Raw genomic sequence first — 15,579 nt, forward strand, 5'->3', positions numbered from 1 at the left:
ACTAACATTATTTTAGCTACTGTTTGTTCATCTTGATTAAATTTGATTATTGCAGTATTTGTAGGTGGAAAGAGTATATATATTTTCGTTGTCTTTCATTTTTATGAACAATAAGCAACTGTTTTATGTAAGTTTATTATTTGAACCTTTTAAGTTACTGTGGGTAAACAACTGAGAATGGTGGGAAGCAGTGACTTTTCTAGTGTCATGAATGATTTGGGATCACAAATATCATTGCTCTGAAATTATAACCAGTCATAAACCCTTTTTATCAGACTCTTTGAACCTTGGTCGGCTTCTCTTTCCTTCATTGCTATACTTCTTCCATTATATATTACTTTCTTTGTCACCATCTACTTTGTCATTTTTTTCTTAAAATTTCTCAAAGTCAGGGTTAAATGTATAGAGAACAATACAGATAATATTGTAATAAACTGCAGGAACAGACCTCATATTTGAAGCCTGAGCCTGCTGAGAGATGCTTCTGAAACTTGGTTTTTTTTAAAGATGACCGGTAAGGGGATCTTAACCCTTGACTTGGTGTTGTCAGCACCACAATCTCCCAAGTGAACTAACCGGCCATCCCTATATAGGGAGGGATCCGAACTCGTGGCCTTGGTGTTATCAGCACCACACTCTCCCAAGTGAGCCACGGCCAGCCCTTGCTTCTGGAAACTTGTTTTTTGCTTCCCTCATCTCACAATAAACACTGAACAAATTTGTTGAGGTTGTTTTGCATCACTTACTTGCACCTAGTGAGTAGGCAAGGAAGGCAACCAGAGTGTCCTTAGAACAGTCAGATGGGAGAAAAAACATAAGGAATGGTCTGTTCCCACCCTGGTCTCCGCCCCCAATGGCAAAGTGAATTAGAATCCTCACTCTGTGATGGTGTTATTAACCACAGATGTATATCGCTCTGGAGACCAGGGAAGCTACACGTGTGTACTTCAAAAAGATAACACAAGTCTTTCTATAAATTTTTGACATAACCTTGTACTCTGATAGGAGCATGCAATATTAGCATGCTTCTGATTTATGTAACAATATCTTAGTTTCCATTAAAGCAATTTCACATTCTCTTTGTCAGTTGAAATCTTTTTCTCAATCACATCACTATCCCATTTTGACAATTACAAACTAATACCTGGAATTAAAAACCATTAATAGGCTGGCCTGTTAGCTCAGTTGATTAGAGGGCAGTGTTATAACACCCTGGTCAAGGGTTCAGATTCCCATACCAGCCAGCTGCCAAAACCCAAAAAACTATTACAGTTAGTTATATTTGCTTCTATCTATATATGTAAAAATTACAGATATAAATTATTACAGATAAATCCCCTTTGACTCCTCTCCCCAGTCTCGTATCTTCTCATCCCCACTCCTCTATCTTAAAATGGTTTTATATTCTTCCATCCTTCTTGGTTTAACTCTTTTAATACTTAAAAGTATTAACATACTAGTCTTATTTTCACTTACTCCATTACCCTGCTTATGACATTTAGGTTCTTATTTTCTCTTTATTATCTCTACTTATAATTTGACTTTCATTCCCAGTTCTTATCCTTAGGTCTAGTAAAAGTATAATAAAGGTCACTAATAATTTTTTTTTCTGGCAGCTGGCTGGTACAGGGATCAAACCCTAGACCTTGGTGTTATCAGCACCATACTATAAACAACTGAGCTGACAGGCCAGTCTCACCAATAATTTCTTAATCAGTAAATGTAATGATGTTTTCTTGGTCCTCACATCCTTGACATATACTGTACATAACAGAGATGAAATTGATGACACCACCCCCTAACTTCTTGAAACTACGTTTTATTATACCATTCTATTTCTTTTTCTACCTTTTGCTTTTTTCCCCATCCTTATGTATCACCTTCAATCCCTAAGTATGGTTCAGTCCTTAGCATTTATCATTCTGGAAAAGTGTACTCATCTATTTCACTTTCACCTCTGTTTGAGTGACTACCAGATCTGTGACTTTATCTCTGACCTCTTTCCATTATTCCTTTCAGTGCCTCATTTCTAGCTGCCCCGTGGACATTTCCATTTGTGTGTATACAGAAATACCAGTCTATCTAAAATTAAACTACTGATATTTCCCTGTCTTTTACTTATCTTGATATTTTAATTTTTAATCTTTGATATGACCATCCTTCTAGTCTGTCATTTATAAAATGTAAGATTTTGTTTGTTTTGCTTTTTTGCTGTCTTCTTTCAAATCTACTTGTTCATCAAATATTGTAGATTCTTCTTTCTCTGACTCTAGTTTTTCTCTTGATCCACTTGGGCTTACAGTGTGGCAACAGAAACAGCCAAGACAATTATAATCATGACATTTTCATACTTGAAAACCTGCCAGTCTCTACATCACCTATAAGGATAATATCTAAACTTTCAAGAGTCTAATATGCCTTGACCTGTTACTATAATCCAGTCCCCAACCCACCTTAACCATCCTCTTCTGCACCTCCACTTCATTGTCCCCTGAATATATCCTGCTCTTTCATGTCCTTATTTTTGCTTTAGATGCCTTCCTCCCTCTTAACACCTGGCCAACTCTTACTCATCTTTAGAATTCAGCTCAAATGTCACATTGAAGCCTTGCACAGCTCCCCTACAAAGAGTTAGTAACTCCTTCCTATGTTTCCATGAACCTTTACACATTTATTAGAGCATATCACATTGTATTGTAAATTTTTTAATGTACCTATCCCATATCTTGAAGCTTTCCACACACACATATCCTTTACCATCACTACACACATTCAACTGGAAGTTTGTTGAGAACAGAAACTGCCTGTATTCCCTATCCTATTTCTCCACAAGGGCCTAGCACATAGGAGACCCTCTGTTGAGTCATAGTGTCTTTCTTTTCATTCTTATGACATATCAGTGCTTAAAATAATCTTGCAGAAGCAGCATTTTTAAAATCCCCTCATTTGCTCAAACTTCTGTATTTTCTTATTGCATATTAAGATTAAGTTCAAATTCTTTAGCCTGGCCTTCAGGACCCTCCATAATCTCATTATTATTCACAGACATTTATTGTGCTCCCTATTATGTTTAAGATATTGAGTATATGGTTGGCACCAACTACCTTTTCTAAGCCTTTATTCTCTTTATGAATAAGTACATAAGTACATAAATCTTTTACCTGGACCAAACTGGTTTGCTCACTTTCCTACGAACACAAGGTGTTCTTTTTAGCATCTTGTCTTTCAAAGCTATACCCATTCTTCAAGAACTACTTTAGGTTCTTTCTGCCTTTGTTTATAGAGCTTTTTTGACCACTTCAGCTAGAAATAGTTTTCACCTCTTCTCCCAACTCATGTAGCAATTCATCTCTAGTGCCTCCTAAGTCTTTACATGTTATAGTTCCCATAGAAGATGGTAATATTTACTTTATGCTTTGGTGGCTGGCTAGTATAAGGATCCAAACCCTTCACCTTGTTGTTAAAACACCATGTTCTAACCAAGTCAGCTAACCAGCCAGCCCAGAGGATGATAATATTCATATGGCCCATTGGAGTGAACTGAAAGGGATTTGGATCTCTGGAGGAAGCTTCTTAATGGCTGCTTAAAAGTACTGTAGCAAAAGTGAAACGTAATTTCTTGTACTGGCTGTAGTTTCCTAAGAAATGAGAAATGGAAAATTTTCTCAGAATTATTCTATACATATGGCAGCATGATGCAGTGAAAAAAGCTGATGTTTTGTAGTAAAAGGCTAGGTTTCATCAATGACTCTCTGCTTACTCTGGGGCCTTGGATACATCACTTAACTTTTCTGGGCTTTTGTTTCCTTGTTTAAAATGGAAACAATTGTGCTTTTATGGCTTATGAAGATCAGAGACAGAGCACGGGCATGCATGTACACTTAACAAACCATTGCTTTCATTGTTACATATTTGCCTTCAGCTTTTCCCTTTGGTAATTTGTCATGATTGTGGTTATAGCTCTTTGATAGATCCTGATACTTTAACTTCCATTCCACTTGGGTGAACAGACATATAAAGGGATCTTTCAACTCCTTGATGGTATATTTTTTATCCAGAATACATGGGGTGTGACACTTTTAATCCCAAAATAAAACAAGCAGTATGCAGTTTTTCCCCAGATCTTTCTTTCTTTCTTTTTTTTTTTTTTTTAAAGATGACTGGTAAGGGGATCTTAACCCTTGACTTGGTGTTGTCAGCACCATGCTCTCCCAAGTGAGCTAACTGGCCATCCCTATATAGGGATCCGAACCTGTGGCCTTGTTGTTATCAGCACCACACTCTCCCAAGTGAGCCACTGGCCAGCCCCCCCAGATCTTTCTAATAGTCCCAGATAGACACCTGCAATTTGAGTCTGCAAAGATAGGCTTTACTGTCAGCTGTTTTTTTTTTTTTTTAGATACATACCTATCTTTCTTACTTATGTGCCAGGGAGAGTATTTTATTGATAAGTAAAGTTCTCTCCCCCCACTTTTTTCTACATACTTTAAAAATAATTAATCAGATAAATTGTGGATGAATCATAAATGGACCCTGTGAAGTGAAGTTGTCTCTTTTACTCATCCTTTTCCAATTTGTTTGTCATATCTAGCTTTATCTTAATAAAACCTTCCTGCTCCAACCATGTTGGTCCATGAACATAATCATTCCTGTTTCTAAGTTGCTTATGCTGGTGTTTTTTTGTCTTGTTTTGTTTTTTTAATTTGAATACCCTCTTCTTTCCAGGTCTAGTTAAGGATCTTGCAAGGATCACCCAGGAAACACTACATAAAACATGAAGTGCCAAGAAAAGGTTTTAGAAACCATATGTAGGGCTACCTGGTTAGCTGACTTAGAGTGCAGTGCTGATAACACCAAGCACCAAGGCCCCCATAATGGCCAGCCGCCAAATAAAAAAAGAAAGAAAAAAACCATAAGTAATACAGAATGTTCAAGACAAGAGTAAGAAACAAGGGATGACACAGCTGAAGTTTCATAGAAAGGAGAGGACTACTGATGAGGATTCAAGTTAGATTGGTGTGAAAGTAAATAGTAAGTGTGTACATCAGCAAGCAGGAGGCATTTAGAAAAGCTAGTGGAAGGCAAAGGCTGCAAGAAAATGAATGGAAAATGAATATCTTAAGTACTGGTGTGGCCTACTGAAAAATTTGGGGATGACTATGAATCCAGGACCTTTTCCACTGAATATTGGTGTGCAAGCAGGATAGCTTTATGTGCTAATGGTAAGAAAAATGCATCCATAAATTCTAGGCACAGGATGTAAACTTTACACCATCTTGTTGGTATTAATGTTATTATTACTGGCGTTAATTTGGAGGTTATATATGTGCCAACAAGTTCTTAAACAGCTTCTCAATCACATGTTTAATCCTTTACAATAGGGTACCTTAAAATAAAATATTTTTTATGCTGAAAGTCCTTTCACAGTCTGGATAAGTCTATAAGTTCCTGCTCAGAATGTTTTTGAAAGAATAAAACAAAATATATAGGACTAGAAATGAAACCAAGTATAATGAAATACAGTTAATCAAAATATTAAAAATCTGGTATAGTAATATGAGCATTAACACATTTAAATACAAGACTTATCAGTTGATCTGATAACTAATTTTAAATTAGCAATAAGCTAAATGTTATTTTGGGATCTGCACAGCTATAAAGTAATATGAAAATTCTTGATTGCTGTACTAATTTCCAACTCCTGTACTGCTGATATTACTGTGGTTTGCTTGCATTCATCATTAAAGAAAAAGCTAAATTGTATTTAGAGCTTAGAGAGAATAAACATGAATTTTTTTCTCTATCTAAACTTACCAACACCCCTGAGTACTTCCTAAACCCCAGATTTAGAACCCTTGCCTTACAACAACTCTGTGGAAGACAGTCTATCATTAAAGCTATAAGTGGTAAGCAGAAAGTTGAACACAGGCAGTCTGGCTCCAAGGCCCAGGTTTTTTTTGTTTTTTTTTTTTGTCTTTTTCGTGACCGGCACTCAGCCAGTGAGTGCACCGGCCAGTCCTATATAGGATCCGAACCCGCGGCGGGAGCATCACTGCGCTCCCAGCGCCGCACTCTCCCGAGTGCGCCACGGGCTCGGCCCGGCCCAGGTTCTTTAACCAGCTAAAATACCATAAACCTGCATAATCTTTTCCCCAAATTAATTTTTTTATTAGAGAAAATATCTTAAGCACTTTACTCACTGTTTATATTTAAAAACCAAATAATTTTAAATTGTTGTTTACAGTGAGTGTAAAATGGAATTTCATTTCTATATTATGGTTAGTTAGAGCCTTACAAAGGGAATCAGTAAGGAAAAAAATGGTGAGAGCAAAGGTTCTCAGACTTTAGGTATGGGGATCACCTGAAGGACTTGTTAAATCATAGTGTCAGGCACCCCCAGAGTTTATGATTTTGTAGGTCTGGGGGTAGGACCTGAGAATTTGCATTTCTAATAAGGTCCCAGGTGATGCTTATGTATCACATTGAGCACCAAATTCTGAGAGTTATGATCAAAAGAGGGAAAATAGACTTAGAGAGAAACTGTTAGAGTTTGGTAAGGAATTATAACCTCCTTTTTCCTTGGGTGTGGACCTTGAACGGTTTTTGATTTTGTGTTCTGATGAAAAATAGACAATTATCCTTACCTTCCTAGGGTATTCAAATTGCTTTTCAATAAATTTTATTAAAAATATGTAATAACGTGAATTAAAGTACAATTACATTATATTGACCCTGAAATGCAAATGTTATGGCATTATCAGTAAAGAGTTTGGATTTCAGAACATTAGATTTTATCTTTATTGACTTTTTTTAACCTAAGGAATGGCCTGATCCAATAGCAGAATCAAAAGCATATTTTGCCCAGTGAGAAATAGAAAAGTTTGCAAGACTCAAAGTACTTGCATTGAGAATTAGGTTAACTTTTCTGCTCAAGCTCTGGTCAGTAGAAAATAAAGCTGTTGACAAAAAATACTGAGTTTACTTATAAAAACTATTCAAAGTTTACATTATGATTGTGCTAGGGCCATCTCTCAGTACCCAACACTCTGTATCAAGATGGCTTGTTTGCACATGGTGCAATTCAAATTGGTTAAGCAAAACAAAAAGGAGGAAAGAAAAATCTATTGGTTTATGTAAGTGAACAGTGCAAGAGTATATTTAGCTTTAGGCACAGCTTGATCCATATCTCAAACAGTGTCATCAGTTTCCATCTTTCAGATTTGCTTCCGGATTTTTTTTTTTTTTTGGCAGCTGGCCAGAGATGATTTCCTAGCAGCAATATAGCCTCATGTTCTCCTGCCTCCAAGCACAGCAGAAGAGACAAAAGAAAACTTGTGTACCAACTTTTTCAGCAAAACTTCTGAGGTTCACTCTGATAAGACCAGCTTTAGGGTCCCACCTTCCCAATCACTGTGATCTGGGTGATAACATACAGTGGTCAATGTAACGGTTACTCTTTCAGGAGTTAGTACTGAGTATGGGGCCAGTACTTACTGCCTAAACCATATACATGGCTGATGTTGGAAGAGTGATTTCCCATAGAAAGTGTGGGAATACTGTTTGTTCCTAAAAAGAGGAGTAATAGTGTTGTACATTAAACCACACATTTCTACTGTCTTCTCCATTCCAAGATCTTGAGAAACTGTAAACTCGTCATTTTCAAATACTTCCTTTCTCCCTAAAAGGAAAGGGGTGGGGAATTGGAGAATAAATAGTTGAAATAGATTGCATCAGAGTTGGGGGTAGAATATGGGGAAGCAAAGAGGGAAAGCATAATTATCAGACCTTCCCAGGTGATGTTTCTGGTCAGTCTGTCAGAGGTTTAAAAAAACAAAATGTGGAAAGAAAAGATTCATGTACATGTTGTGTTCCTTCTCCTCCTTTTTCTTCAGCCCTTAAGACTAAACCCCTGTTATAGGCTACTTGCCTAAAAACATTCATGTGGCCATTTTCATAGGCTTTAACTTAATTTCCCATGTGCCCAGCTCTAATTACAGAGGCTAGTGTTCTTTCCATGTTAGGTAGATTAAACTCTTATACCTAGTGAGGTAGTAAACCAGTTAATAAATTCTTTAGAACTTAACATTTTCTGTACTGTTATTTACATTAAAAATATTTAATCATCAGAAGTAATTATAAATTCTAACTTAAGCAAACCCATTAATTATCTGCTTCATACAGTTTGCTTTCTCCAATCTCGTTGCCTTTTTTTTTCCTACTATTTTTCTGTACTAGCATTTCTCAAACTTCGTTGTTCATGAGGATTACTTTGAGAGCTTGTTAAAACACAAATTCCCCTAAGCCCTCCTCCTTCAGTTTCTCATTTACTAGATCTAAGGTGGGGCCAGAGAATTTGCAAGTTCTCAAGTGATCTTGAAGCTACTGGCTCAAGGACCTTTGTCTTGAGAATCTGTGTAATATGTAAACCCACTTGTTCCTGCCTCTGCTGATTTCCACTATCATTCCTCCCTGGAGCCTTCTCTGATCTACCCAAATTGATACTTCACTCTTTTTTCTTAAAATTACCTATCGTAATTTCACTGGAACTTTAAAACAAGTCTCTCATATTTACTGGACATAGCCCCAATTAAATTATAGGACAGATACAGTCTTTCATTTATTTTGTTTGTGTAACCTGCAACCACACAGAACATGTGCGGCCACATAAAACCAGTGAAACAGCATGGAACCAGTAAAATGCTCAGTAAATGTCTCTGGCAATTTCTATAATTTTCCATTGCTTGCATGTTTTCTAGTATTATTTAAGTTAGAAATTTCCATTTCACGTTTATGTGTATCTAAACTATAATTTTTAGATGAAGTAATTTGATGTTATTATTAGAAGCGTACATACTGTGGGCAATACTATTTGAACTCAAATGACTATCATCTGATTTACTGTTTAATGATCAGAATAAATAGAAAGTGGATGTAGTAGGTTGGTAAATGGTGAAAATCAGATACACTTCTTGTGAGAGTATTGCTATGAAGCTTTCTTTTTTACCATCTCCTCTGTAAGGCAAATTCAATTAATCTCTAATGAGTGTTAACTTCAAAATCCAGATTGGTAAGCTGTATATTCACCATCGCTATGAATCAAATAGAAATAAGGTTATTTGTATTGGTACTTCAAGTTAAGGCTTAATTCCTAATAAGTTCCATTATAAATCATCATTCCACTATCTTATCTACCTTAGTTTTGAAATTACTTAGAAAAAAACTTGAAAGTACATGCTGGAAATGTCAGTTGTGTACCTTCTAAAAAGTAAAACTGTACAAGTATTTAGGGATGAAATAAATTGATGCCTGCAACTTTGAAATGCTTCAAAAAATACGATTGGATATGTGAGAAAGCAAATATGTAGTGTAGATTTAAATGTTGGTTATATGGGTGTTCACTGAACAGTTTTTCCATTTTTTTTTTTTTTTTGAAAGTCTGACATTTTTCATAATGAAATATTGGGAAAAAATAAACATGCTTATCTAGAATTTATGAGGAATATAACTAGAATATAACTATGTAAGTATTCTCATTAGCTTGAAATGTGAAATTGCCATTTGTGTAAGTCAAAAACAGGTGAACGTAGGCTATTTCAGTTGATTCAACCTAGTATTGAGGTCTGAGCACATATATTTTATACATATCTATTTGGGTTTTTTTGGTTTTTTGGCAGCTGGCCAGCACAGGGGTCTGAACCGTTGACCTTGGTGTTATCAACACTGCGCTATAACCAACTGAGCTAGTTGGGTAGCCTGTACTTCAGTGTTTTAATTTTTTCCTGATGACTGAAATAGGCTTAATTTAAAATTTGATTCACCTTACCTACTGATTAATTATGCTGGTGTAGCCATACTTAGCTACATGTGCGTTCTATTGTTGAAATAAAAAACTAACCAGCACCTAGAAAGTTTCTAGATATTCTACCTATATTTTGTTGCCAAAATGATACATCTCATTTCCCAGAGGTATACAAATATATTTACAAAATTATCAAATTGTGGGGGGAAATATATAATAACAACACCTCAATTAATTGTTCTATTTGCCAGTATACTTACCAATTGAAATTTTATAGGGCCGTCCCGTGGCTCACTTGGGAGGGTGTGGTGCTGATAACACCAAGGCCACGGGTTCGGATCCCTATATACGGATGGCCGGTTGGCTCACTTGGGTGAGTGTGGTGCTGACAACACCAAGTCAAGGGTTAAGATCCCCTTACCGGTCATCTTTTACAAAAAAAAGAAAAAAGAAATTTTATGCAATTGTAGGTTAAAATTCAGTCATACCATGGATAGTGTGGGTGGTTTCAAAACAATGTGAATATACCTAATGCCAGTAAATTGTGCACCTAAAAATGGTTAAAGTGGTAGATTTTATGTATTTTTTACTACAATAGAATTTTTTTTAAAAAGGCAGCATTTGTAAACAACGGTAAGACAGTGTGAAAGCCTAGACAGCTGAGCTGAAGTGGATCAGAGGGTCAGAGTGCTAAATAAATGCCACCAACCTCCTCATTTTGCCTAGTTCCTATGAAACCTAAGTGAATTTGAAAGCTGAATAAAATCACAGTTTTGGATATTGTTGCCATGGATTCAGTTCAATTTTTGCACTGTTCTTACTGAAAATTTTTAATTGGAGCATATAATTGAAATTCAAGTTGTTCCAGAAGGACTGGAGACCTCACCCATCTATAGTACCTGCCTTTATAGTCTTTTCCCACTGAGCATAGTTAAGCTAGTTGTTCTGACAGAAACCGCTAATCTAATTAAGCGAAAAGTGCACAGTAGATAGCAAACTTTAATTAGCAGTTGTTTCCAGTTGTACAGTCAAATTTTAGTGGGAGGAAGGAGAGTGGTCTCACTGAGATAAACCATATTTGCCATAGTTGAAATTGGTGTCAAAACTTCTGTTAATTGGAAAAAAAAATAAGGGATTACAACCTAATTCTACAAGAAAAACATTAGACTTAACAAAGTGCCTTAAAAGCAAAGTGGAAAAATGTTTTTTTAACACAAAAATCCCACACTTGAAACTTCTAGATTTCTAATATAATAAATACAATTTAATTGCAAAAAAAAAGGAAAGCCAGACCTAACAATAATGGAAATATTTAGACCCATATTTATCATATCACCATCCTAAGGCAATTTATCCTGATATTTTCATCTTTTTGCTTTTTTAAAATTTTAATATTCTTTCTCTCTTTTATAGTCATAATTTACCAAGAAGAAAAATGAGTGGGATTTTTTTTGGTTGTTTTTTGTTTTTGTTTTTCTTCAGTTGAAAACTGAATGAGACTACATGTGAAATCACTTGTGTAATACTTTGTTTTTCCAAGTTCAAGAGGTTGATGTTGAAATGAGAACACTGAATTTCATATATTCTTGTGCTTACCTCTCCTCAAAGAATTATTAGGTCTTATAAAATCAGCTTGAGGGTTGTCTCTCTGCACTCTGGTTCATTAAGGAGGGTGAAGAATTATTAGAAAGATGGAGGAAATTATATAAAAACAAAATTCAGAAAACACAAGATTCTGTAGAGGAAGACAAAATCAGAAAAAGAAGAAACTGTTCTACTGGGAATGTACTGGTTGTTTTGTCTCCTTAGTCTTTTAATGTAGGACAGAGGTTCTATAATAACATAGTAGGCTCGTCTCATTAAGTGAGAGCTGCAGTATAGAGGAGGCTGGGGTCCTAAAGATAAATGTCATCATTTCTCCTTTAATTTACAGAAGTTGCTGGGTGTGTTTTGCCACTGATGAAGATGATAGAACAGCTGAATGGGTGAGACCATGCAGGTGCAGAGGATCCACAAAATGGGTTCACCAGGCTTGTCTACAGCGCTGGGTGGATGAAAAACAAAGAGGAAACAGTACAGCCAGAGTGGCATGTCCTCAGTGCAATGCTGAATACTTAATAGTTTTTCCAAAGTTGGGTAAGACTGCCTTTAAAAACAACACAAATATATTTGATGTTATTATACATAACTCTGTGATCTCAAGTTTATTTTTAAACGACCCATGTCTTTGCTTTTTGTGAATTTCGGTATTCCCTTTCTGTCGTTTCCTCTAAATGTCAGATACGTTTATTTGTTTTGCTTACAGTTTGCAATATCCTTATTATATCCCCACACCCATCCATATGTCTGTGTATTAGCTGTTTCATTTGACTGAAAGAAGAGAAAGAACTTGCATGTCATGTGGATCTAATCAAATAACAAAGCTATAATTAAAAAGCTGACTTAAAAAGAGCCTCATTCTTTGGAGACGGTGTAGGAGAAAGAAAGCAGGAGTGTTCTTTCTAATGCTTCTTAATTCTTCTCTTAAGGAATAAAAGTAGGGAAGTTAAAGATTTAATAAGATACAGAGTTAAACTTATCTTCGGAATCCAGTTTATGTGGTTGTCTTTCATGAAAACTGCTATCCCTTTTCTGAGAATTGGCAGGCAAGGAATAACCACAGGTCTTTGAGAATGGGGCTAGCATGGAAAAAATATATAGCAGACTTCTTAAAAGAAGCTGTAACTGAGACCGATATTTAGCGAGCCTCTTCCATTACACCCATATGGTTATGAACCAGTTTCGTTCTCTTTGTTTGGTGTTTATACCATGCCAGTTGTTAAATGTTTTTAATATTACGTCTGGCTGTAAACAAGAGAAGTAGGAAGGCAGTTTGGGTTCTGGAAAAGTCAGAAGGAAAGAATAGCTTTGAGAGGAATGAAGTTCAAGAAAAATTGGAAATATTAGATATATTATTTTTTATAGGTGGTATACCTACTAAAATTAGATCCATGTCTTTTAAAATGAGACAACATAAATACAGATAAGAGCTTTTCTAATGTGAGATTAATACAAGGGTAAACAAAATTTCCATGGTTGTCTGTTTTTCTCTAGTATGTTGCATAGGAAGAAATTATAGCTTCCTGTGAAAGTAGTGTGGTATAGAAGGTAGTGTTCTCAAACATTTGGAATTTGTGAGTCACATGATGAGTCTTCATGCATACCACTGATTTTAGATAAAGTAAGCACAAAAGAATAATCCAAAATGTTTTCATTGTAAAATCAAAGCAGTATTGTAAGATAACTTAAACATCAGGAAAAGCAATTATTGCTTCAATCTTTCACCACATTGATACCTAGCTCACTGACACCACATTGATACCTGGCTCACTGAAGTCAAAGATGAAGTTTCATATTTAACTGGTTTCTTTTTCTACTCTTTAGTTCTGCTAAATTAGATAATCCCATCTTTCAATTATAGACTGTTGGGAAGAGCAGCAAGTATATGGTGATTCTGTTAGATGTTTTAGATATTGAAAATATTGAAATTGGTGGACACAAAAATTATTGCAAGAATTCTCACTGAAAACACAGCATTCAGTCAGGCACTGAGTTGACAAATGTATGGCACTCAACAGGAAAGTTGAATATTTCAGTTTGTGAGATGGCAATGGGTAGATTTGTCAATTCTAGGAGAAATGTTTTTGGATTTAGTGCAGTTATTGAAAGTGATTTTAAGTATACCTAATAATAAGAAATTGATTTTGTTCTACAAGGAAAGAAAATGCCTAGATGTTGGAAAAGAGTCATACATTCTTTGGTTAAGCCATTCGTGTCATGATTTGGTCTTCATATCCTTAAGAATTGTGTTATTTCATCCTCAAATGATAGGTTCAAGTTATTTACTATACTGTATGTCATGGAGATACGGCACTTGAATAGCCACTTAAAATCATAGAAATGTTTTATTAACATTTACCAGTGTCATGGAAAAAAGCATATATCCTTTGAATAGTTTTTGTTAGCATCTTTCCTCTTGACAAGATAGAAAAGCAGAGTCTGTATTTACTTTTTCTTTCTTGCCATTACATGCTGAAGATACCTGCTCAAGGGCTGCAGTTTGAATTATATCCACAATTTCCCATGCAGTCTTTAGCACTGACTCAAGAACAGAGGGTGTGTTGTCAAATGCCATCTGTAAATGAAGCCATGTGTGAATTGGCTTTCAGGTGGCGAGCTCTTCTTTGCTTTGGCCATGCTGATCCCAGTATACCTTTTCAAGTCAAGGTTCAAAAGTAATTGTTGATTAAAAGAAGATCCCTTCTTTAGAGCGCGTTTCCATTGATAGTCAGAATTTAAAGTTGCCTGTATTTCTTCCTTTTTTTTTTTTTTTTTTTTTTTGGTGGCTGGCAAGTATGGAGATTCAAACCCTTGACCTGGGTATAATACCGTGCTGTAACCAACTGAGCTAACCCCGGCCAGTGATAAGTTGCCTGTATTCTTGGTTTACATATGACACATGTATACACTCAGAGTTGATTCCTACTCTGTACACTAGTGGTTACATGCAGCTGTAAAAAAAACACTTAAGAGCATACATTTGTGATAGTAATTGTCCTTCCTCACTGTAAAACACACATATTATATAATGTTCAGTAGTTTCATCTGATGATGAAATTTTACCAGTAGATTGCTTTGTTTCTCTCTGAGCATATATGTCATTAATTTTGCAGCTGACAGTAGATACACCTGTTTTATTAAAAGAAGTTGAAGTACCTTTGTAGTTTTGATCTTTGCTTTTAATGATAAAATTCATAGTTTAGGCTTTGATTATTATACTGGAGTGGTTAAAAATGATGTGAACACTTCAGTGGCTTCTTGTCCCTATTTAATAGTGTGTTACAGTACAGGAGAATGAGGGTGTCTCCTAGTACAGACTAATAACTCCTAATTCACTGGTCACAGCCTGTTCTAAGATCACATGATCTTCACTCTTAAGATCATACTGTTATCATTTGTGACATACTTAGTTAAATGTAATTTTTCACTTTTACTGTTTTATGTACACTTTTCAACCATTGATTATTTTTCCTAAATTTAGGATTTAACACAATATGATAGTAACAACAAAATATGTGTTTAACCAATGTAAACAACTCACATGATGTGCAAAAATGTTAGCTGAAACAGACCTCTCTTAACTGTACTTGTAGAGCTTTGGTGACCCATAAGTGCAACAGCAACTAAGAACCTAAAATAATTAATCATTTCAAATTTGTGAAATGCTTATGATGAAAATTTTCATCACTTTTTCCTCAAACTGTAGACCAGTTGATATATTGCCAGGGAATGCCTTTGGTCCCCAAATGACACTTGAGAAACACTGGCTAAAGGAAGGAATAAAAGATGCAAGAAAAAAAAAAAAAGATGCAAGAAAAGATACAGGGCGGAAAAAGTGATGGTTAATATTCTATGAGATGATCTCTGTGTGGCAAATTTTTTTTAAAAAAAGTTTTTTTGTGTGTGTGTTTTTTGTTTTTTTTGCAGCTGGCTGGTAAACAGTTCATATAGATTTAGCTTCTGGTTGGCTAGCTGGTCAATTCTGCATTATTTCTGGTACTTCATGGTGGAAGGAATGGAGAGGTTATGTTAAGCATATGTTTTTCATTATTCATTTGTTTTTTGCGGCTGGCTGTCTGCACATCTGAACCCTTGGCCATGGTGTTACAACACTGTGCTCTAACCAACAGAGCTAACCAGTCAGCCTTGGTTTTCATTGTTGATAGGGAACTTACTGAGCT

General features: G+C 35.6%; 1 protein-coding gene across 1 annotated transcript in view; it reads left to right on the top strand.

The window, feature by feature from the left end:
• Positions 1-15,579, top strand: part of MARCHF5 (membrane associated ring-CH-type finger 5) — a 63,218-nt gene that overhangs the window by 3,799 nt on the left and 43,840 nt on the right. The window contains exon 2 of the mRNA XM_063102321.1: positions 11,733-11,935. Coding sequence (XP_062958391.1) covers positions 11,733-11,935 — 203 coding nt within the window. The remainder of the gene's footprint in view (positions 1-11,732; positions 11,936-15,579) is intronic.

The sequence above is a fragment of the Cynocephalus volans genome, chromosome 7 (genome assembly GCF_027409185.1).
Source record: "Cynocephalus volans isolate mCynVol1 chromosome 7, mCynVol1.pri, whole genome shotgun sequence".
Classification (NCBI taxonomy): Eukaryota; Metazoa; Chordata; class Mammalia; order Dermoptera; family Cynocephalidae; genus Cynocephalus; species Cynocephalus volans.